The following is a 24,905-nucleotide window of genomic DNA, read 5'->3' on the forward strand; positions in this document are numbered from 1 at the left end:
GGATTCTTTACTGTAAGTGCAGTGAGACTTTGGAACTCTCTGCAATATGATGTTGTAATGAGTAAATCCCTACTAAAATTTAAGAAGGGTTTGGATGCCTTTCTTGAAAAGTATAATATTACAGGTTATATACACTAGTTTCCTTAATATTGCGTTGATCCAGGGAGCTAGTCTGATTGCCGTATGTGGAGTTGGGAAGGAATTTTTTTCCCCAATGTGAAGCTTACTGTTTGCCACATGGGTGTTGTGAATTCTCTTACTTCTGAGTCGGGGCTCCCTCTGGTGGTTACTACGGGTACTGGAGCTGGCCGGATGGACAGAAGTTTGCCACCTGACGATGATGATTGGAAATCAAGGTGAGCAGGCTTCCCTCAGTTGCTGCTGGTGATTTGTTTCTTTCTGTGCATTTTGAGGTCTGCTGTCTTCTGCCTGATCCTGCATTTTTTCAGTTAAGTGGTTATTTTGCTAATCCTTTGCATCTGATCTGGTTTCACCTTTTTCTGCTTTGCTGTGAGGGTTCAGCGTGCTCCCTGCTGGGGCAGTGCTGGACCCCGCTCCATATGTTACAGCTTGTGTCAGTTTGTTCAGTCCCCTGTTATATTAGTCCTTTTGCTTTGCTGCCAGTTCACACCAGAATGCTGATATAGTGGGGGAGAGGTCGTAAGACCTCAGTGTTTTTTTTGTACATCAGTCGTGTTGGATTTTTTAGGGTTTTTGCGTGATTGCAGACAGTGTCTTTCCTGTCCTATCCTGTCTAGACAGTTTGGGCGCCACCATTTGCTCAGTCTATTTTCTACCAGTGTTTGTGCCTCATCCTGTCTTACCGACAATATATGTTTGAGGGCTATCTATTCCTTTGGGGTTCTACTCCAGGGCAGTTTAGACTTCACCTTTCTTGCTTTCGGCTCAGCTCTCTGGCTGTGCCGAGGCGTCTAGGGCATCATAGGTACACCCCACGGCTACTGCTAGTTGTGTTGCTAGGATTAGGGGTCTGTAATCCGCTAAGTTACCAACCCTTCTGGTTTCCTGGTGGCCTAGCCTATTCCTGCCATCCTCCTCAGTGTCCAGTTCATAACACATCGGTTTTTTGCCTTCCTCTGGATCAACATGTTAGGCCAAGTTAGGATAGGATATGGGTTGAACTAGATGGACTTAAAGTCTTCCTTCAACCTTAATAACGATGTTACTATATTGCTAAGTGCTGCTCATCCACAACTCACCTCGCAAAGGATTGTAAGGTCAGTGTAAAATGCACAGAATGTGGCACCACAGATCATAACACTGCCCTACACCCTTGTCCAGCTACATGGAGTGCACAAAACACACCAGCTGACAGTGAGCATGGCGGGGAGGAAAAGAGCACTGATGCAGCTAAGCCAGAGATCAATTCACAATGTACTGAAGTCTGTAAAGGGACAATAGACAGTAGGTCCTGTTCTAAAATATGCCTCATCAGAGTGTACCCAAAGGGCTATAGAGACAAAGCTGTAAGACTGTATGCTATATTGGATGATCAAAGTAATTGATCCTTGGCTAGATCAACATTCTTTGACCTATTCAACATCAAAGGACCAAGCACCCCCTACTCACTAAAGACATGTGCAGGTACTGTGATAATAGCAGGCAGGAAAGCCACTGACTACCAAATTGAGTCCTTAGACTGACAATTCTGCCTACCACTACCTACAATCATTGAGTGTAGCCAGATCCCAGACAATAGATTGGAAATACCTACGCCAGATGTGGCAATCCATCACGCTCACTTGAAACGTATAGCACACCTTATACCGTAACTCGACCATCAGGCACAGATAATACTGCTGTTGGGAAGAGATATCCTACAGGTTCATAAAGTGAGAAGTCATATCAATGTATTCCACAATGCTCCCTATGCCCAAAAGCTAGACCTAGTAAGGGTCATAATAGGAAACATATGCTTGGAACATATGCATGCCCTGTCTTCTGTGACAAGTATGCTAGCGAATACATTGGTGAATGGACACCCATCTCTGTTTCAACCTTGCAACAACGAGTTCCATGTCAAGGAATTGCCACACAGAATCCACATGCCCAATCATTTAATAGACTTTACTCATGACAGTAGTATGGTGTCATGGACCTATGAGGATCAGTTGGGGTGCACAGTCTTCCAGAGAACTAAACAAGACAACCAAGTAGCAATGTTGATAGAGGACAAGTTGTTCTTAGAGGTAATGGACAAGGAACTCGTAAAAGATGAGACCAACAGCTGGGTCGCACCTCTTCCCTTCAAAACCCACAGACCACATCTACCAAACAACAGAAGTCAGGCATTAAAATGTTTCTCCTCTCTCAAACATAATCTTCAGAAGAAACCAGAGATGAAAGATCACTTTTTCTCATTCATGTCAAAGATTTTTGAGAACTGCCATGCAGAGCTAGCTCCCACTCTCAAAGACGAATGCTGGTTCCTACCCATGTTTGGAGTATACCACCCTAAGAAACCGGGCCAGACTAGAGTGGTGTTTGACTCCAGTGCTAAGTTTGATGATATCTCCCTGAATTATGTTCTACTGACAGGACCAGACCTCAATAAAAACTGCTGGGAGCACTTATACGCTTCCGTAAGGATTCCATTGCTTTCATCGCTGACATCCAGCAAATGTTCCAATGTTCCATTGTTTCCTTGTGAGAGAGAGAGACAGGAACTTCCTAAGATTCTTCTGGTACAGAGACAATGATCCTACTAAAGAAGTCACAGAGTACCACATGAGAGTGCACATCTTTGGCAATAGCCCTTCACCTGCAGTTGCCATTTATGGACTCAAAAGGTCAGCTCAAGAAGGAGAAACAGAATACGGATCAAATGTCAGACAGTTCATAGAAAAAGACTTTTATGTTGATGACTGTCTGACATGCCTTCAAAGGAGACTGCCATCTGTCTTCTCAGGAGAGCCCAAGAGATGCGTGCTTGCTCTAACCTCAGGCTTCACCAAATAGCCTCAAACAGCCAAGAACTCATGAAAGCATTCCTTTCACAAGACTTGTGTAACTGTCTCAGAGACCTGGACCTGGGGTCAGATCCTACACCAAAGCAACGCAGCCTCGGGCTTCTCTGGAATCTACAGTCAGACACTTTCACCTTTCAGGTCAGCCAGGAAGAAAAGCCTTTCACATGCAGACAGGTCCTGTCTACCATAAACAGTCTGTCACATCGCCGTCAGACACAGGGACTGCTATTCCTGCCTCGGCCACTAGGAGGCACCAGACTGTCATGTCGCCGTCAGACACAGGGACTGCTGTTCCTGTCTCAACCACTGGGAGGCGCCGGGCGGTCACATCACCGTCAGACGTGGGGATGGCTGTTCCTGCCTCAGCCACTAGGAGGAGCTATGGTTTGCCCGTGGGTGGTGGTGACAGAGAAGGGGATCCTGCACAGGCATCTGGTGGGCGCAGGCTCCGTTCCTCTGTCAGTCATGAAAGGGTTGGTGCATCTGGCCTGGTCCTGGGGGCGGTCCAAATGACGTCATCAGACTGTAAGCCTGTGAGGGATAGCCTGATCCGTCAAATACCTTGGGGCCTGTCTTGCAGGCCGCCAGATATAGTCTTGGTTTCCTCAGTGTGCTAATGTGTTATTGCTATCTTTGACTCTGACCTTTGCCTGGATTTCTGACTCTGCTTCTGCCTGACGATTTTGTACCTCTGCCGCCCTCCTGGTTTACGACTCTGACCTTGGCCTGGTTTTTGACGCTGCGACTGCCTAACGATGCCTAACGATTTTGTACCTCTGCCTCCCTCCCGGTTTATAACTCTGACCTTGGCCTGGATTTGACTCTGCTACTAGCTGTTGTTTTTGTACCTCTGCTGCCCGCCTGGTTTAGACTTGGATTCCTGACTATGCTTTTGGTCCCGCTTTTTAACCCCTTTCTGGCAACCGTCCTGCTCTGGTACGCTGCTCTTATTCAGACAGCACTTCCTGGGCTCTGCTGTAAATCCAGATCCCTGTATAGGAGTAAAGAGTATCGGCGTTGCTCGGGATGCTGTCTTACTACAGCCCAGACTCGCAGATGGACGTCACACAGTCTGTATGATCCCCTTGGGTTTGCAGCTCCTGTTACTATACATGGCAAAGCCATACTAAGAGACTTAACTAAGGAAACATCTGACTAGGATGCACCTCTGCCACCTGATAAGAGAATCCAGTGGGAAGTATGGAAGAACTCTTTAGCAGCCCTCTCCAACCTGAATCTTACAAGACCATACACCCCTGTGCCCTGTGCCATCTACAGCAAAGCCAAAGACTGCATGTATTTGCAGATGCTTCTGTCAAAACAATTGCTGCTGTTGCCTAGACTCCAAATGTCAGAGCCACATTGGATTCATTATGGGGAAGGCCAAACTTGCTCCACACTATACCAAGGTTAGAGCTTTGTGCTACAGTCTTAGCCGTCGAGTTAGCAGAGTTCATCGCATCCGAGATGGACATCGACCTGACACAGGCCAAGTTCTACTCCGACAGCAAAGTAGTCCTGGGATGCATCCATAATGAAACCAGGCGATTCTACATTTATGTCAACAACAGAGTGCTATGGATTAGGCGATCAGTTCATCCAAAACAGTGGCATTACATTCCCACGGAACAAAATCCTGCAGATCATGCAACTAGAGCAGTTGATGCAAGTCGACTGGGAAGTACAGCATGACTCTCAGGACCAAAACTATTGTACACTGAGGAATGTTGTCCAGACACCTTAGAACTAGTAGGAGAGGATTCAGATGCTGAAATCCACCCTCAGGTGTCTACACTTCATATAATGACTTCTGCGATCCAGCTTGGATCCCACAGATTTGACAAATTTTCAAGTTGGAAGTTACTTACTCGAGCCATTACCTGCCTGACTCATATAGCTCGCTCATTCAAGACCACCAGAGCTGGTGACACAGAAAAATGTAAAGGGTGGCATCTCTGTAAAAACACCTATGTTACCTTCCAGAAACTACATCATCTTCACTGTTCAGAGGGAATCCTACTCTGTGGAAATCCAATGTCTCATTAACAAAGCTCCTATACCAGTGAGCAGCGCATTGAGAAAGCTTGACCCATTCATCAACAACAATGGCCTGCTGAGAGTAGGAGGCCGACTCAAAGAAGCTAAAATGGAGTTTGAGGAGAAATTCCCTCTTATCATGTTGCCTACTTAATCGTACAACACTACCACAATCTAGTCAAACTCCAAGGAAGACTATTCACAGAAGGAGCCATCAGAACTGCTGGCCTGTGGATTGTCGGTGCAAAGAAACTCATCAGTAGTGTCATCTACAAATGCATTACCTGCCGTAAGCTTCGTGGTTAGACTCAGACCCAAAAGATGGCTGACCTACCAGCAGATAGACTCAGCCCAGACCCTCCTTTTACCAGCGTTGGTCTTCATGTGTTTGGACCTTGGTCAGTTGTTACTCGTTACACGCTAATAGTAAGCGTTGGGCTGTCATGTTTACCTGTCTGTCAATCAGAGCCGTCCACATAGAGCTCATTGAGTCACGCGACACTTCAAGCTTCATCAATGCTTTGAGACGTTTCATTGCCATTTTTGGTCCAATCAAACATATACAGTATGTTCAGACAGAGGTAACAACTTCATTGATGCAGCAAAGGAATTGGGAATACCTTCAAATCTAGACTACAAGACTCTTGAGAAGTTCCTAAGTGACCAAAGTTGCACATGGTCATTCAACCCACCTCACTCCTCACACATGGGTGGATCTTGGGAATGAATGATCGTCTAGTACGGAGAATTCTTGACTCCATTCTTCTTCAGGAAGGAGCAGTGAGACTTACCCACGAAAGCCTAACCACCTTCATGGCAGAAGCCGCAGCTATAATCAACGCAAGGCCCTTGGTCCCAGTCCCTAATGACCCCGAGGAGCCCTTGTTATTGACTCCAGCTACTCTCCTTACCAAGAAAACAGGACTATCCAGTGCCCCTCCAGGAGGATTTAATGCCAAGGACCTCTACAAGCGCCAATGGAGACAGGTATATACAGTAGTCTTGCCAATACATTCTGGGACAGGTGGCGCAAACAGTATTTGTCTACCCTGCAGCCACGGACAAAGTGGCAATCTACCAGGCCTAATCTGAGTATTGGTGACCTAGTCCTTGTGAAGTACTGTCAGGCCCATCGGAATCAGTGCCACTTGGACAAGTGACTGCAACATTCCCGAGTAAAGATGGCAACGTCCGCAAAGTCGAACTGAGGATGGCCAAAGGGAATGAACTTAAGACATTCTCCAGACCAGTAACTGAGCTGGTCTTATTGTTGTCTTCGGAGAAAAAGAATAGTGACATCCGTTAGATGCCAGACGAGGAGTGTTCTGTGTCAGACATTTAATTCAACATCTGATTTACTATCTGCTTGTTAATGTTTACAGTGTTTTCTGGCTCCATCCAGTGATCAGAGTCATAACTGCAGTGCCATTGTGTTTTAGTTTCATTTTCTATTTCCCTCCGTTCACAATGTATTCTGGGAAGGTTGTAAGGCACCCTGGTAAGTTTTGCAATGGATTATGGTTAGTCCAGCCCCCCATTTTCCCTCCAGTTCTCCATTTTCTCTCAGCCTGCATTCTGGAAGCATCTCATTCCTCTCCTCCCCTTGTGTCAGCATCGCTGGTATGTAAACATGCTTCTTGTATCTAATTCCTGTCTCAGTTCAACCTGCTCAGTTAGTTCTCCCCTGCTCAGCTAGTACTGCAGATGATGTATCATGTGTCTATAAATCCCTGATGAACCCAGTACTGATTGTATATATGTTTCTGTTTGTAGTTTCACAGTGCCAATATACCACTACGCTCAATAAAGCACAGATTCGACCTACAGTCTCCTTATTGGACCCCCGGTATAGCGGTTTAGCTGCTTGTATAAGCTACATGAATTCTGGTTCATTTAGTGAGGACAGAACAGTGGGTGTAAAATTAAAATTGAAAACCCCCAATGAAAATAAAATTCCTATTCCATATAAGTAAAAATGCTGCTTTTACTCCAAGCCCATGTATACTACTTATAAATTTTATCTGTCTACACTGTGTTCCAAATTATTATGCAAAAAATATTTCCTCATATTTTCTCTAAATTACCTATATGAATTACAGTCATTCTTATTTTCCAGTCATCTACTATTCTAGTATAATTGCATTGTTTTTGAACAAACTGCCTATGAAAACAGTATATTTTAAAAAATAAGAAACACTCAAAATGCATGTTCCAAATTATTATGCACAGCAGAGTTTTCAACCTTTTTATTTTTATTTTGAACAAAAAAATGGTCAATTTTGAAATTATAAGCATTATCAGCTTATTACAAAATGAAATCAAACAGTTTTCAAGTCAAAACTTTATTCTAGGTGATGCTACATTTGCACTTAGGACCCCTTTGTATGAAAGAAGCTTCTGAACTCTCTCATCCATTGAATTTGTCAGTTTTTGGATGGTTTGTGCTTCAATTGTTTTGCATGTGGACAGAATACCCTCCCAGAGCTGTCGCTTAGATGTGAACTGCCTCCCGCCGCCATAGACACTCCTTTTGATGATGCTCCAGAGGTTCTCAATGGGGTTGAGGTCAGGGGAAGATGGTGGCCACACCATAAGTTTGTCCTATTTTATGCCCATAGCAGCCAGAGATGCAGATTTGTTATTTGCAGCATGAGACGGTGCATTATCATGCATAAAAATGATCTTGCTGCGGAAAGCACGGTTCTTCCTCTTGAACCATGGCAGGAAGTGCTGTTTAAGAAACTCCACATAGATTATGGAGTTCATCTTTACCCCTTCAGGGATCCTAAAGGGGCCGACAATCTCTCTCCCCATGATTCCAGCCCAAAACATTACTCCACCTCCTCCTTGTTGGCGCCTTAGCCGTGTTTTCATGGGGTGTCCATCAACCAGCCATCCTCCACTCCATCCATCTGGACCAACGAGCGTTGCACGGCATTCATCGGTGAACAAAACAGTTGGAAGTCAGTCTTCATGTATCGTTTGGCCCACTGGAGCCGTTTCTGCTTGTGTACAGTGGATAGAGGTGGTCGACAGGATGGCTTACGCACAGCTGCAAACCTCTGAAGGACCCTGCATCTTGTTGTTCGGGGGACGTTGGAGGCACCAGCAATTTCAAAAACATGTCTGCTGCTATGACAAGGCATTTTTGCAGCTGCTCTTTTAACCTGACGCAATTGCCTGTTGGAAAGAGTCCTCAATTTTTCCTTATCAGCACGCACACGTGTGTGCTGGGAATCAGCTACATACTTCTTCTGCGATGATCACGATGAAGTGTCTTGGCAATGTTGATTGTAGTCATGCCTTGTCCTAAATACTCCACAATTTGTTGCTTCTCAGCAACCGACACATCCTTTTTCTTTCCCATTTTGGCAAAAAATGTAGGCTGCTTAATAATGTGGAACAGCCTTCTTAAGTATTCTTGCCTTTATTTGGACACACCTGCCAAACTAATTTGCACAGGTATCTGTAATTGCTTTCTGTGATATAAAGAGCCATGACACACATCACCATCAATGAGTTTAAATGACAAACAAAAAAATTCTAACCTTATCACTCCTAAACTCTTTTTGCATAATAATTTGGAACACACTGTATATACTATATTGATGTCACAAAGGAGGAAGAAAAAGACCGGGTTTTTCAATGTATCTGCACTGACCACACAAGTACAGGATTATTCTTCAAAGCTTTATTGTGCCGACACGTTTGCCCTGAGTAAGTGGCAGATTTGCCACAAAACGCGTCGGCACAATAAAGCTTTGAAGAATAATCCTGTCCTTGTGTGGTCAGCGCAGATACAATGAAAACCCGGTGTTTTTCTTCCTCCTTTGTGACATTGGTATCTACAGGAGTTTTCAGCGACCACTGGTTCCTTTTACATTCTGCAAGGGGTTGTGACTCTTCACAACCTGTAAAGGTGAGTGCACTAACCGTGTATTGTCACCCAAAATATCACTTTTATCTACCTATGTGCATTCTCTTTCCTTAATTTTATATACTATATCGATCATATTTAGTTATTTTTCTTTTTTATTGTATGACAGCTTCAGAGCTTTTGTTTTCTTATCCATAAATGAGAGAAGGCTGTAGTCATAGTCATCCATTATGGAGGCTATGGAGGACGGTCTTTAGTCACCTGGTCACCCACTATGTGTACAACACCTCTCTTCTACTCCTTCCTTTTGCTTTTTGTGCTTCCATCATTTTTGTATATCTCAATCTCAATCCTGTGTCTACTTTTCCATTATGGAGTAACATGAGGGCACTACTATAGTGAGGTAGTGATGCCTAGATGCACCATAGGATTAAACCTTCTCAGATAGAGTGAATAACCCCAGACAAAGAAATCCAAATGAATGGAAAATATTAAAATACTTTATTAAGTTCTTTTTTTGAAAAAAACGGAGAAAAAAATCCAGCAAACAGTAGACATATATAGTACCATAAGGAGTAGCGTTAACATAATGGATACAAGGACCAAAATTTGTGAAAATCAATAACACATAATCCTCATAATATTTAACATAAGGTGCAATGGCAGTAAACAGATAAATCTGAAATAAAGTGCATAGCAAATGTAAACAGGATTATAGATACCAGTGATGACGGGCCCAATGAATCTCCTTTAGAAAGCCACAACAGATGAAACGTGCGTTGGAGCTGGAGCTTCATTGGGCCCTTCATCACTGGTATCTATAATCCTATTTACATTTGCTATGCACTTTATTTCAGATTTACAATTAGGTACATATATATTTGGACAGAGACAACATTTTTCTCATTTTGGTTCTAGACATTACCACAATGAATTTTAAACAAAACAATTCAGATGCAGTTGAAGTTCAGACTTTCAGCTTTCATTTGAGGGTATCCACATTAAAATTGGATGAAGGGTTTAGGAGTTTCATCTCCTTAACATGTGCCACCCTGTTTTTAAAGGGACCAAAAATAATTGGACAGATTAAATAATTGTAAATAAAATGTTCATTTCTAGTACTTGGTTGAAAAGCCTTTGTTGGCAATGACTGCCTGAAGTCTTTAACTCATGGACATCACCAGACGCTGTGTTTCCTCCTTTTTGATGGTCTGCCAGGCCTTCACTGCGGTGGTTTTCAGTTGCTGTTTGTTTGTGGGCCTTTCTGTCTGAAGTTTAGTCTTTAACAAGTGAAATGCATGCTCTATTGGGTTGAGATCAGGTGACTGACTTGGCCATTCAAGAATATCCCACTTCTTTGCTTTAATAAACTCCTGGGTTGCTTTGGCTTTATGTTTTGGGTCATTGTCCATCTGTAGTATGAAACGACGACCAATCAGTTTAGCTGCATTTGGCTGGATCTGAGCACACAGTATGGCTCTGAATACCTCAGAATTCATTCGGCTGCTTCTGTCCTGTGTCACATCATCAATAAACACTATTGACCCAGTGCCACTGGCAGTCATGCATGCCCAAGCCATCACACTGCCTCCACCGTGTTTTACAGATGATGTGGTATGCTTTGGGTCATGAACTGTACCACGCCTTCACCATACTAATCTCTTTCCATCATTCTGGTAGAGGTTGATCTTGGTTTCATCTGTCCAAAGAATGTTCTTCCAGAACTGTGCTGGCTTTTTTAGATGTTTTTTAGCAAATTCCAGTCTAGCCTTTTTATTCTTGATGCTTATGAGTGGCTTGCACCGTGCAGTGAACCCTCTGTGTTTACTTTCATGCAGTCTTCTCTTTATGAATTCACCACAACAATGCCTCTATCACAATAAATTTAAATACCATCAAAACAATTCATAAATCACAATGTCAAACCCTAAGAACATGGAAAAAAAAAAAAATAAAAAACGGGCTGTAGACCAAATGGTATAATAAAATACATTTTTATTTATCAAAAAAATTAAAAATATATATATGAAAAGAGAGATGTATATATCAATAGAAGGGATATTGATTACCCATGAGGTATCTCACAACTATCAAACCACCAAAAATAAGGATTTTCACATCACCAAACAAGTTGATAATAAATACAGCTTCAAAACCATGTCTTGAAAAACACCTACATGAATAAATACAAAGTACTTTCTGTAATGCAGTTTTCTAAAAGAAGTTGCAATAGACTGGAATGTAAACTAATGACTCCCCAATTATATCATATAATACCATGCTAAGCCGCTATACACATTAGTGCCTAATTTATCGCAAGGCATATATAATTGCTGTTGAAGTGACAGCTACATACTATTACTAGCAATATATAAATGCCGCTCTACAGATGAATGCCAAAATGACGGCATGTGCACACAATATCATGCTGAAGGCATCATCCTGTCAACTAGCGGTATATCAGTAATAAGGGAGCAATAGTGGATATATTCATGTGGAATGAAGCAACTATACCATTTGTTTGATGCGGAGTCCCCCGGGCGTCCCTCCGCCCCGACGCGCGTTTCGCTTTTGCTTCAACGGGAGGCGTGATGAAAAGAGTGGAAATGCCTGTTTATATAATCCTCTCGCAAGCTGCAATTAATTCGGACGTTAATGTGCCATGGCGCATGCCCAGTAGCTACCACCCAAGTTGATGGTAATTTTCACACTAAATGATAACAAGGTGAGTCACAAAACTGCTGTAATCAATACCCACTTTCTGCATTATAGCGCTACCACCAAAAGTCAACATTACGCAGGTACCCATACCTACGATACATAGATGTAACATCATACCTGCCAAGCTATTAGCGCATATGCAAAAATAAATAATAAAAGTGAAAAATAATAAAGAAAATCATATTCAGCCAAGGTTTTATAACCCATAAGTATAAGGGGCCACTAAATTGGGCATGTTTAATAAAAAAAAATTGAATTAAACCCCTACATCAACATCCTGATATAAGACGGCGCATGCGAGAGTTGAACTTGGCTCCCTATTATTAACATGAGAATTGTTCGTGTGCTCATATGTTGGCCGCCACCGGTCATCACCAGATGACTAAGGCGAACGGAGAGACATAAAGGAGCATCCCACACTTCTCCGGTGAGCCAAGACTCACGCATGCGCACTCACCAGGGTATGTTCAATACAAAACCTCTCAGACTCCACTGAAGATGCTATGTGAATAAAGATATTATAGATGGAACCAGCGTCCCCAAGGGGTATATTGCACCTACAAAAATGACCCAATCAATATATAAAACCATCCTCGAAAGTAGCTACTTCCATATGGAATAGGACAATTAAAAAATATTGTGACAACCTAACAAAATCCCCCAAAATAACACCCCATATAAGATAACTTAATCAATAGATATTACCATCCTCATAAGGGGTTACTTCCATGTGAAAACAAATAAATCTAAAAATACTGTGACAGCCTAACACAATCTCAAAGCATAACACCACAAAAAATTACAGGGAAGCAAATACATTATTAACATATCATGGTCACTATAAAAATTACACATGTAATACTGTACTAGAAACAAGATCTCTGAACAGAATATTGCACAATAACAGGGATTATTAAACAGGAAAAGAGGAACAATTGATGTTTCTTCAAATCTTCAAAATGATGCACCACAATCATCTCTTCCATTGTCACACTGGAATAATCATTCACGACGAAGAATGAACTGAAACTAATAAAATACAAAATAAATACATGAAAGTAAAAACATAACCCACCCTAAAAAATCACCCCCCATGGAGTAAAGATATTAGTATTCATCAAAACCTACAAGAAAGCGCCAAAACCAAAGCTTTCATTAAGCCCCTGAGGGGTCAAAGTTCCCAGCCAAAATATCCACTGACACTCTTTTTTGGCAAGTCTTTTGCCTATATCCCCTCCCCTAAGACCCAAATCAATATGATCAATACCCTTGACCTGAAGCAGCCTTGAATTACTTTGATGGAATTTTTTGAAATGCCTTGGTAAGGTTTTCAATGAGGTAATATCATCAATATTTTTTGCTTTATCAATATCAAGGCAAAGCTCCCGGACCCGGATCTTGAGTTCCCTGCTGGTCATGCCAATATAAATTTTTTTTTGAAGCTGTATTTATTATCAACTTGTTTGGTGATGTGAAAATCCTTATTTTTGGTGGTTTGATAGTTGTGAGATACCTCATGGGTAATCAATATCCCTTCTATTGATATGCACATCTCTCTTTTCATATATATATTTTTAATTTTTTTGATAAATAAAAATGTATTTTATTATACCATTTGGTCTACAGCCCGTTTTTTTTTCCATGTTCTTAGGGTTTGACATTAGTCTTCTCTTTATGGTAGATTTGGATATTGATACGCCTACCTCCTAGAGAGTGTTGTTCACTTGGTTGGCTGTTGTGAAGGGGTTTCTCTTCACCATGGAGATTATTCTGCGATCATCCACCACTGTTGTCTTCCATGGGTGCCCAGGTCTTTTTGCATTGATGAGTTCACCAGTGATTTCTTTCTTTCTCAGGATGTACCAAACTGTAGATTTTCCCACTCCTAATGTTGTAGCAATTTCTCGGATGGGTTTTTTCTGTTTTTGCAGCTTAAAGGGGTTGTCCGGGCTTTTCACATAATCTCGGTGCATATCTGGGCTGCTGAATTTTGACAATAAGAAATTTACCTTTTGTCACCAGTTTGCAGGGTTTTCTAGATATCAGTGTCTTGCTTCTGAGCAGAATGTCCAAGTGGGGGGTGTTCTGGCATTGAAATGAGAACTGGTCATTTCCTCCTACTCTACTACTCTACTACGATTTTCCCTCCTCACTATAGTTTCACTTTCCATAGATCACTGTTCAGTGTGTGTCTGGAGGAGGAGCAGCTGGTTGGTTCTGCTCTTTGCACTGAGGCTGCTAGAGAGAGAGGATTTGTTACTGTGTGAGGAGGGCTTGTTCATGTGGACAGGGAGGGTTTGTTGCTATGGAGGGTGGCCCTGATTGTTTGGACCAGCCATAATGTTAAGTGTGTAACAGTACGGACACAGAGGGCTAATAGATGCATAAAGCATGTGGGAACATGATGCAAGGAACCTGGTTATGGTAAAACTGTAGACTGTGCCACACAGGGAAAGTTAGGTTAATGTGTTGAGGCGGTAGGCCAGTCTGAATAAATGAGTTTTCAGGGCATGCTTAAAATTGTAGGGATTGGGGACTACTCGTATTGACCAGGGAAGTGCATTCCAAAGAATTGGCGCAGCACATGTATAGTCTTGGAGACAGGAATGGGAGGTTATGATTATCGAGGATGCTAACCTCAGGTCATCAGCAGAACGGAGGGCACGGGTAAGGTGGTAGACAAAAACAAGGGAGGAGATGTAGGGTGGTGCTGAGCCATGGAGTGCTTTGGGGGTGAGGACAATAAGTTTGAACTGGATTCTGGAGTGGATGGGTAGCCAGTGTAAGGACTGGCACAAGGTAGAGGCATCGGTGTAACGATTGGCGAGAAATATGATCCTGGCTGCAGTATTCAAGACAAATTGGAGGTGGGAAAGTTTGGTAAGAGGGAGACCGATTAGAAGAGAGTTACAATAGTCCAGACCAGAATGAATAAGAGAAACAGTAAGAGTCTTTGCAGAGTCAAAGGTAAGAAAAGGTCGAATTCTAGAAATGTTTTTGAGATGCAGATAACAAGAGCGAGCCAGTGATTGGATGTGGGGGGTGAATGAAAGCTCGGAGTCAAGTATGACCCCAAGACAGCGGGCATGTTGCTGGGGAGTAATAGTGGAACCACACACGGAAATGGCAGTGTCGGGTACAGGTGCATTAGTAGAGGGAGGAAAGACAAGGAGTTCAGTCTTTGACAGGTTCCGTTTCAGATGTAGTGAGGATATGATGCTAGACACAGTATTTAGACAATCGCCGGTGTTTTCTAGAAAGGCTGGTGTGATGTCAGGAGAAGAAGCGTATAATTGGGTGTCATCAGCATAGAGATGGTACTGGAAACCAAATCGACTGATTGTTTGACCAATAGGGGCATGTTATGAATGGGTCACCAGGGAGGATAAAATAAACAACAAGCTAAATCTCAGAAAACCAGAGAAGTTGGAAACTATGCAGATTGCAGATCCCAGAACTTAACCGCACAACTAGCAGCAGTTGTGGAGCGTTCCTACGATGGTCCTAGACGTCTCGTCACAACCGGGAAGCTACATAAGCTTAAAGCAGGAAAAGAGGAAAACTAACTGCCCCAGAGCAGACCCCAAAGGAAAGACAGTCCCCCACAAGTATTGACGGTGAAACAAGATGAAATTACAAACAAAGGCAGGAAAATAGGCTGAGCAAACGATGGGGTCCGGCTAACTAAAAAGGACAGGAAAGGAAAGACACTGTCTGCAATCTGCCAAAAAACCTACAAAAATATTGTCCAACACTTCTGATAGCAAAATTAACCCTGAAGTCACTAGACTTCTAAACCTATATCAGCACTCTGAAATATTCTGAGACAGAGTAAAAAAAGAAGCTAATCTAATAAGGAACAAAAAGCAGATTGGCAAATACTGATTAATAGGAGTGGAAATTCAGCATAGCCCCAGAAGGGGCAAGCTGATTACACAAAAAACTGAATTGACCAACAAGCGCAAGTGTGAACATTAGCAAAAAACAAACTTAACTTGAGAAGACTGGAAGAGAGCTGAAGTCCAGGACCTGAGAAGCAGACTGAATCACCAGCACCCGGATAGGGTGTCGGCTGTCTTATATTCAGTCTGATACTCCAGAGATCCAATCGTTATCTTCCACATCAGGTGGCAGATCACTACCACTTAAACCAACAGCACTACCTCCTGTCACCACCAGAGGGAGAACGGAAGGGGAACTCTCAACTGGTGGAGCAGAAAATGAGTTCATGACAGTACCCCCCCTTGAGGAGGGGTCACCGAACCCTCATCCATGCCACCAGGCCGATCATGATGGGCCCAGTGAAAAGCATGAACCAATTTATTGGCATGAATATCAGAGGCAGAGACCCAAGAATTATCCTCCTGGTAATAACCCTTCCAATTGACCAAATACTGGAGTCTCCGTCTAACCAAACGAGAATCCAATATTTTCTCTACCTCATATTCCACATTGCCTTTAACCAATACAGGATCAGGAGGTGCCGCCACAGGAACTACTGTGTTATGAATGAGTCACAGAGGAGGAAAAAACAAAAAGCCAGCTAAGCCCAGAAAACCAGAGAGGTTGGTAACTAGCGGATTGCAGACCCCTGATCCTATCCAGAACAACTAGCAGTAGCCGTGGAGCGTGCCTACGGTGGTCCTAGATGCCTCGTCACGGCCGGAGAACTAAATAAGCCTAAAGAAAGAAAGGGAAAATCTAAACTTCCCCAGAGCAAACCCTAAAGCAATAGACAGCCCCCAACATGTATTGTCGGGGAAACAAGATGAAAAAACAGACACAGATAGAAAGATAGGCTGAGCAAACGATGGGGCCCTCACTAACTAGAAAGGACAGGAAAGAAAAGCCGCTGTCTGCAATCACGCAAAAAACCCTGCCAAAAATAATGTCCAACACGTCTGATAGAAAAAGGCCCTGAAGTCGCTAGACTTCAAAACACTATATCAGCACTCTGGTATATTCTGAAGACAGAGCAAAAGAGATCAACTGATCAGAGACAAAATGGGGATTCAGCCCATTCCCAGCCAGGGCTGGCTGAACACAAAAACTAAGTAAACCAGACAAAAACTCATATGAAAAATAGCAGAGAAAACTTAGCTTTAGGAGGGCAGGAACCAAACTGGAAACCAGAAGCCACAGTCGGGAAAAATCACCAGCAAGAAACTAGGGAGTTGGCTGCCTTAAATCCAATCAGAAACTCCTGATGTCCAATCGCAGTCCTCTTCCTCAGGTGGCCGGTCTCTGCCATTTAGATCAGCTTCATTACCTCCCTTTCACCAACAGAGGGAGTCCAGATAGAGAACTCACTACTCCTCTGTCAGCACAGCCAGATCCATAACCCTCACCAGAAGACAGAGGCAAACCCGAAAATGAGCTCACAACATACTGGCTCAAGAAACCTCTTCAACAGTGACTTGTGAAATACATTATGGATTTTGAACGTAACGTAACTGGAAGAGCCAATCGAAAAGAAACAGGATTAAGAATCTCCAAAATCTTATAAGGTCCAATAAATCTTGGCTTAAATTTTGGAGATGCAACCTTCATAGGAATATTCTTAGATGACAACCAAACCATATCACCCACTTTAAACCAGGGACCAATGGTCCTACGCCAGTTGGAAAAATGCTGGGCCTTTTCCTGAGAGAGTGACAACTTATCCACCACTTGGTCCCATATCTGCTGCATTCTCACAACCACAGTGTCCACACCAGGGCAGGACGAAGATTCCACTTGCCCTGAAGAGAATCGAGGATGAAACCCAAAATTACAGAAAAATGTTGACATCAGAGTGGCAGAACTAGCTCTATTGTTCAGCGCAAATTCAGCCAAGGGCAAAAATGAGACCCAATCATCTTGATCAGCAGATATAAAACATCTTAAATAAGACTCCAGGGTCTGGTTTGTTCTCTTAGTCTGCCCATTGGTCTGGGGATGAAACGCAGAGGAGAAGGATAACTGAATTCCCAGATTGGAACAAAAGGCTTTCCAGAATCTGGAAACAAACTGGACCCCTCTATCGGACACAATGTTCTCAGGAATCCTTTGTAACCGAACCACCTGTTGTAAAAACAAGGGCACCAACTTAGCGGAAGATGGCAACTTTGGGAGTGGTACAAGCTGGACCATCTTTGAAAATTTATCACAAATTACCAAGATAACAGTCATTCTCTGAGAGACAGGAAGATCAGAAATAAAATCCATTGAGATATGGGTCCATGGCCTCTTCTGCACCGGCAGGGACATCAGCAACCCACTAGAATGAGAACAGGGTTTAGACCGAGAAGTCCCATAGGACTGTCCAAAATTCCTGACATCACGAGATAAGGCAGGCCACCAAAATGACCGACTCACCAAATCTCTGGTACCAAAAATACCCGGATGACCAGCCAATGCGGAGCAATGGACTTCAGACATCACTCTCTTTCTCCACTGGTCAGGAACATACAATCTTCCCATAGGGCAACGCTCAGGTTTATCCTCCTGAAATTCCTCCAGGGCGCATCTCAAATTGGGCGAAATGGCAGAAAGAACTACCCCCTCACCTAGGATAGTAGTAGGCTCGGTCACATTAAGAGAATCAGCAAAGAAACTCCAAGAAAGGGCGTCTGCCTTAACATTCTTAGTGCCCGGAAGAAAAGAGACCACAAAATTAAAACACGTGAAAAACAAGGCCCATCTAGCCTGTCTAGGATTCAAGCGTTTGGCTGACTCTAGATAAATCAGATTCTTGTGATCGGTGAGGACCACAAATTGATGTCTAGCTCCCTCCAGCCAATGTCTCCACTCCTCAAATGCCCATTTCATGGCCAACAATTCCCGATTCCCCACGTCATAGTTGCGTTCAGATGGGGAAAACTTTCGAGAAAAGAAGGCACAGGGATTCATCTTAGAAGTCACAGGGTCTTTTTGGGACAACACAGCTCCTGCACCAATCTCAGAAGCATCCACCTCCACCTGAAATGGAAGTGAGACATCAGGTTGCCGTAAAACTGGAGCTGAAGTAAATCTCTGCTTAAGCTCCTGAAATGCTGAGATAGCCTCAGGAGACCAATTCAGCACATCAGCGCCCTTCTTGGTCAGATCAGTCAGTGGTTTGATAATACCAGAAAAATTACCTATAAATTTACGATAGAAATTAGCAAAACCAAAAAGCTTCTGGAGAGCCTTCAAAGAAGTAGGCTGAACCCAATCATAAATGGCCTGTATCTTGGCCGGGTCCATTTCAATAGTCGATGGAGATAAGATAAATCCCAAAAATGAAATCCTCTGTACACCAAAGAGGCATTTCGATCCCTTAACAAACAGGGAATTCTCCCTCAAAATCCAGAACACAGTCTGGACATGTTCCACATGAGAATACCAATCACTAGAAAAGATCAAAATATCATCCAGAGAGATGATCAAAAACTTATCCACAAAGTCTCGGAAAATATCATTCATAAAGGACTGGAAGACAGAAGGGGCATTAGAGTGCCCAAAAGGCATCACCAGGTACTCAAAATGTCCCTCCGGAGTATTAAACGCCATCTTCCATTCATCCCCGTGCTTGATGCGAATAAGATTATACGCCCCCCTGAGGTCAAGCTTAGTAAACCAGCAGGCACTCCACAGAAAACACCCAGCTTATTACGCCTTCTAAACTCCCGACATTGCGCCCTAGACAAAACCCCTTCACATTGCATAGGTTCAGACATTTGTTCAAAAGGTGGCAGCGCCTCCTGTGTAGTTTTACTTTCACGTAAACGCCGATCAACTTTAATGGCTAATGACATAGAGTCATCCAGACCAGAGGGAACAGGAAATCCCACCATAACATCTTTTACGGTCTCTGATAAACCTTTCTGAAAGACAGCTGCCAATGCACTATCATTCCATGTAGTAAGGACCGCCCACTTTCGGAATTTTTGACAGTACAACTCTGCAGGATCTTGACCCTGGTTTAATGCCAACAGGGTTCTCTCAGCTTGATCAACGGCATTAGGTTCATCATACATCAACCCCAAGGCCTGAAAAAATGCATCCACATTAGTCAGAATAGGATTTTCAGGTGTCAGAGAAAAAGCCCAATCTTGGGGATCACCGCGCAGCAAGGAGATAACAATTTTAACCTGCTGCACAGAGCTCCCCGATGAGTTAGGCTTCAAAGCAAGAAATAATTTACAATTATTCTTAAAATTCAGAAATTTAGACTGATCCCCAGAAAACATATCAGAAGTAGGAGTCTTGGGTTCAGCAGCATGTGACTGAATAAGGTAGGCGGAAATTCCCTGCACTTCAGCAGCAAGCTGCTCCACACGATCAGACAGTTGCTTAATCTCCATTAGGAAAAAAAAATCCTCCTACGGCCCCAGAGAAAAAGAGGAAAAAATACATAATAAAAAAAAAAAAAAATCTGACTTTTTTTTTCTTTCTTTCTCTAACAATTCTTTCCTGCTTTTTAGTACCTTAGAATCTGCGGTATGGCTGGTGATTCTGTTATGAATGGGTCACCGAGGAGGATAAAATAAACAACATGCTTAGGCTACTTTCACACATCCGGTGTGTGGGGTCCGGCGGCGTGCGGCGAAAAGCCGGGCCGCCGGATCCGGCCTGCAGCCGTGACACCGGATGTGTGTGCGGCGAGACGATACGGCTCGGACATTATTAAAGGAGCCGCAGGACAGAGGCAGCCAATGAGACAGCTGCTGAAAGGGAGGTGAGGGAGGAGAGGATAGGAGAGGAGAGGGGAGGGGAGGGGGGTGGAGAGAGAGAGACATGGGGGTTAACATTAGTGTCCAGGCAAGAGAATCTCTCTCTCTTGCTGGGCACTTGTGGGGTTAACCCCACAGAGAGATCTCTCTCTCTCACCCAGACACTGTGAGTTTTAACCCCACAAGTGCCCGGCGAGAGAGATCTCTCACAAGTGTCCGGGTGACAGAGAGAGATCTCTCTCTCTCTCGCCGGGCACTTGTGGGGTTAACATTCTCAGAGTCCGGGCATGCGCTGTGGAAAAAGCCGGTCCGGCGCTGACAAAAAACGTTGCAGGGAACGTTTTTTGCAGATGCCGGACGGCTAATTTATGCCGTGTCCGGCAACAACCGGACACGACGCATAACCATCCGGCACGATGCGGCACCCATGAAAGCTTATGGGACAAAACCGGATCCGGTGCTGGATCCGGTTATTAAAAATTTCGCCGCATCGTGCCGGATGACAAAAAACGGATGTGTGAAAGAGGCCTAAGTCTCAGAAAACCAGAGAAGTTGGAAACTATGCAGATTGCAGATCCCTGAACTTAACCGCACAACTAGCAGCAGTCGTGGAGCATTCCTACAATGGTCCTAGATGCCTCGTCACAACCGGAGAGCTACATAAGCCTAAAGCAGGAAAAGAGGAAAACTAACTGCCCCAGAGCAGACCCCAAAGGAAAGACAGCCCCCCACAAGTATTGACGGTGAAACAAGATGAAAATACAAACAAAGGCAGGAAAATAGGCTGTGCAAACGATGGGGCCCGGCTAACTAAAAAGGACAGGAAAGGAAAGACACTTCTGATAGCAAAATTAACCCTGAAGTCACTAGACTTCTAAACCTATATCAGCACTCTGAAATATTCTGAGACAGAGCAAAAAAAGAAGCTAATCTAATAAGGAACAAAAAGCAGATTGGCAAATTCTGATTAATAGGAGTGGAAATTCAGCATAGCCCCAGAAGGGGCAAGCTGATTACACAAAAAACTGAATTGACCAACAAGCGCAAGTGTGAACATTAGCAAAAAACAAACTTAACTTGAGAAGACTGGAAGAGAGCTGAAGTCCAGGACCTGAGAAGCAGACTGAATCACCAGCACCCGGATAGAGCGTTGGCTGTATTATATTCAGTCTGATATTCCAGAGATCCAATCGTTATCTTCCTCATCAGGTGGCAGATCACTACCACTTAAACCAACAGCACTACCTCCTTTCACCACCAGAGGGAGAACGGAAGGGGAACTCTCAACTGATGTAGCAGAAAATGAGTTCATGACAGGGGCAGTGTACAAGGAGAAGAGGAGGGGGCTTAGAACCGATCTTTGAGGAACCCCAACAGTAAGGGGAAGATGAGAGGAGTAGGAGCCGGCAAAAGATACAGTAAAGGAGCCGTCAGAGAGATAGGAGGAAAACCAGGAGAGAACGGTGTCCTTGATGCCGATGGAGCGGAGCATAGTGAGAAGGAGCTGATGATCCATCGTGTCGAATGCTGCAGAGAGATCCAAGAGAATTAGCATGGAGTAGTGACCGTTAGATTTAGCTGTTTGTAGATCATTAGAGACTTTAGTGAGGGCAGTTTCAGTAGAGTGTAGAGAGCGGGAACTGGATTGGAGAGGGTCGAAAAGAGAGTTATCAGAGAGATAGCGGATTAGACGGGAGTGGACCAGGCGTTCCTGGAGTTTAGAGATGAAGGGAAGATTAGAGACAGGTCTATAGTTAGCGGCACAGTTTTGGTCGAAGGATGGTTTTTTAAGTAGTGGATGTATGATGGCATTCTTAAATAAGGAGGGAAAGATACCAGAAGAGAGAGAGAGAGAGAGAGGTTAAATATTTTAGTTAGGTGAGGGGTGACAGCAAGGGAAAGGGACTGGAGCTGATGTGACGGAAATGGGTCACTGGTGCAAGTGGTTGGGCGAGAAGATGCAAGGAGCCTGCTTAATTCTTCTTCTGTGACTGGTTCAAACTCAGAGAGTGAGCTAGATGCAGTAGGGGAGGGAGGACAGTGCATGGTATGAGATGACTGGGAGATAATTTCCTGTTGGATATGATCAATTTTTTCTTTGAAGTAATTGGCCAGATCGTCAGATCGAAGCTCTGTGGTTGGGGCCTGCACTCTTGGGTTGAGCAGGGAATGAAAAGTGTCAAAGAGACATTTCGGGTTATTGGACAGTGAGGTGATGAGGGTGTTGAAATAGGTTTGTTTGGAGAGGTGAAGGGCAGTGTTGAATGTTCTAAGCATGAACTTATAATGGATGAAATCTTCGTATAGATTGGATTTTCTCCATAGACGTTCAGCACACCTGGAGCACCTCTGCAGGAAACGTGTTTGCAGGGTGTGCCAGGGTTGTCGCTGTCTTTGTCATGTTGTTCTATGTATAGGAGGTGCAAAATCATCCAGGGCAGTTTGAAGTGTTTCATTGTAATGCTTCAGTGCAGAATCAGGACATGAGAGGGAGGCGATAGGGGCCAATGAAGACCACAAGTTCATCGTAAGTTTCTGGGTGTTAATGGCCTGTATGTTTCTATAAGTATGGACAGTGGGGGTGACCTGAGCAGCCTGGCAGTTCTTGATAGTGAATGAAAGAAGGTTGTGATCAGAGAGCGGGAGAGGGGAGTTTGTGAAATCATCCACTGCACAAAGTCGAGAGAAGACCAAGTCGAGCGAGTTTCCGTCTTCATGCATTGGAGAATTAGTAAGCTGTGAAAGGCCAAACGAGGAGGTTAGAGATAAAAGGTGAGTAGCAGATGGGGAGAGGGGAAGAGCAATGGGGATGTTGAAACCACCCATGATGAGGGTAGGGATGTCACAGGAGAGAAAATGTGGAAGCCAAGTTGCAAAATGATCCAGGAACTGAAGGTAGGGGCCTGTATTATTACAGAAGGGTCCATGTTCGGAAGTTTCCACTCTATGAAGCATCTGCAAATTTTCTCATGAGATCCACATGTCATATATCGTCTGTACTTATGTTCTTGGTTTCACTTTATTTTAGGCTTGTGAACCTACACCTACCCACATTCTCCATCACTGGTACTGTCAACCTTAAAGAAATGTTAAGCAAGATGGGAGTAGTAGATGTCTTCTCAGACAACGCAGATCTGTCTGGTATCACAAGTGGAGCCAACATAAAGATTTCTAAGGTAAGATTTATCTATCTAGAAAGTAAAAATGTAAAAAGAGCATGTAGAACTCCAAATATTACAATGGAAAAAGCAGCCTTTTATTAGCCCAAGCGGCATGGTAACATTTCAGTTACAATGAACCATTTTCCAACCTTTTTCCAACGTAAAGGAAACATTGACACACCACATGTTCTAGTACAGTTAAAGGCCACTTTTTTCTATTCCAATATTTTAAGTTCTGCATGCTTTTTTTTTTACTTTCTATTTACCTTTTAAATGGACAATTGCTTGGGAGGCAATGCTCCCGGATTTTATTGTGCGCCTTTATTGTGTTGTTACTTTTTTTGTTTTCTTTTGAACTATAATAAGCTTCTTCTTCTCAACCTCTGCAGGCTGTCCATAAAGCTGTGCTCAATGTCAATGAGCATGGGACAGAGGCGGCTGGCGTCACAGCGCTTGAGGTAGTTCCCATGATGCTTCCCACTCAAGTCAAATATAACCGTCCCTTTATTTTTATAGTGTATGATCTTAAGGCTAAAAGTGTTATTTTTATTGGAAGAGTCTTAAACCCCAAGGAATAATTCTCTAAAAAAACACACTTCCCTTCAATAAAACGTTACATTTTCTCTGTTGTCATGTATTTTATATAATGGTTATATTTATCTGATCGCCTCCTGTCCGTCCACTCCAGGAGATCACCGGACAGGCAAACACTGCTCCACTGCTGCCTCCAAGGAAGGGAACAGCTGTCACTTGACTGTCAATCCTCTATTTCCTGTTCTGTAATTACGGTATAAATGTAGAAAATGGAAAGTAAAAGGAAAACATGAGACTGACACTGAGAAGCCTCCAAACAATAGAATGGTATGGCTGAGGTTAAAAGACTTCCTTGACTCCAGAGTGTTGGTCACCAGTCCGCTGTAAAGTGATTCCATTATCCTCTAGGTCAATGAGACTCATTTCCCATGGGATTGTGTTTTCTCTAGTGTGGACCCGACCAGTCTGCTCTTCCATTATCTCCTCCATTGTGTTACATATCCATCTAGGTGACCGCTAGTGCTCCTTATCTTAAGACTTAAAGTATTCACCAAATATAAAGCAGAGTTTCCCAAGTTATATAATAACCCCTTCTTTAGATACAATTTAATATTTCAAGATGAAGCATCTAGAGAAAAAATCCTCCATATCAGAGCGATAGTGAAATGTACTAGAATTTATACTAAAGTAGAATTTGACAAAGATCTGCATTTAACAAATTATGGATTTTTTTGAATAAAACTTTCACGCAGATTCAGCAAATTGACATCAACATTAAAAATTAAAAAATATTTATCATCACCGCACATCTCACTGCTAACACCTCAGCGCCTCACAATAATCCGTGCAGACTGTGCCATATCTTATTACCGCCACTCGTCATTGAATT

General features: G+C 43.3%; 1 protein-coding gene across 1 annotated transcript in view; it reads left to right on the top strand.

The window, feature by feature from the left end:
* LOC141092135 (alpha-1-antitrypsin-like) overlaps positions 1–24,104 on the top strand; it is a 36,363-nt gene extending 12,259 nt beyond the window's left edge. The window contains exons 4-5 of the mRNA XM_073578071.1: positions 23,350–23,497; positions 23,872–24,104. Of these exons, the coding sequence (XP_073434172.1) occupies positions 23,350–23,497; positions 23,872–24,060 (337 nt within the window). The 3' untranslated portion in view covers positions 24,061–24,104. The remainder of the gene's footprint in view (positions 1–23,349; positions 23,498–23,871) is intronic.
* Positions 24,105–24,905: the final 801 nt, after the last annotated feature.

Source organism: Dendrobates tinctorius, unplaced genomic scaffold (assembly GCF_039654945.1).
Source record: "Dendrobates tinctorius isolate UK_male_01 unplaced genomic scaffold, ASM3965494v1 ptg000058l, whole genome shotgun sequence".
Lineage (NCBI taxonomy): Eukaryota > Metazoa > Chordata > Amphibia > Anura > Dendrobatidae > Dendrobates > Dendrobates tinctorius.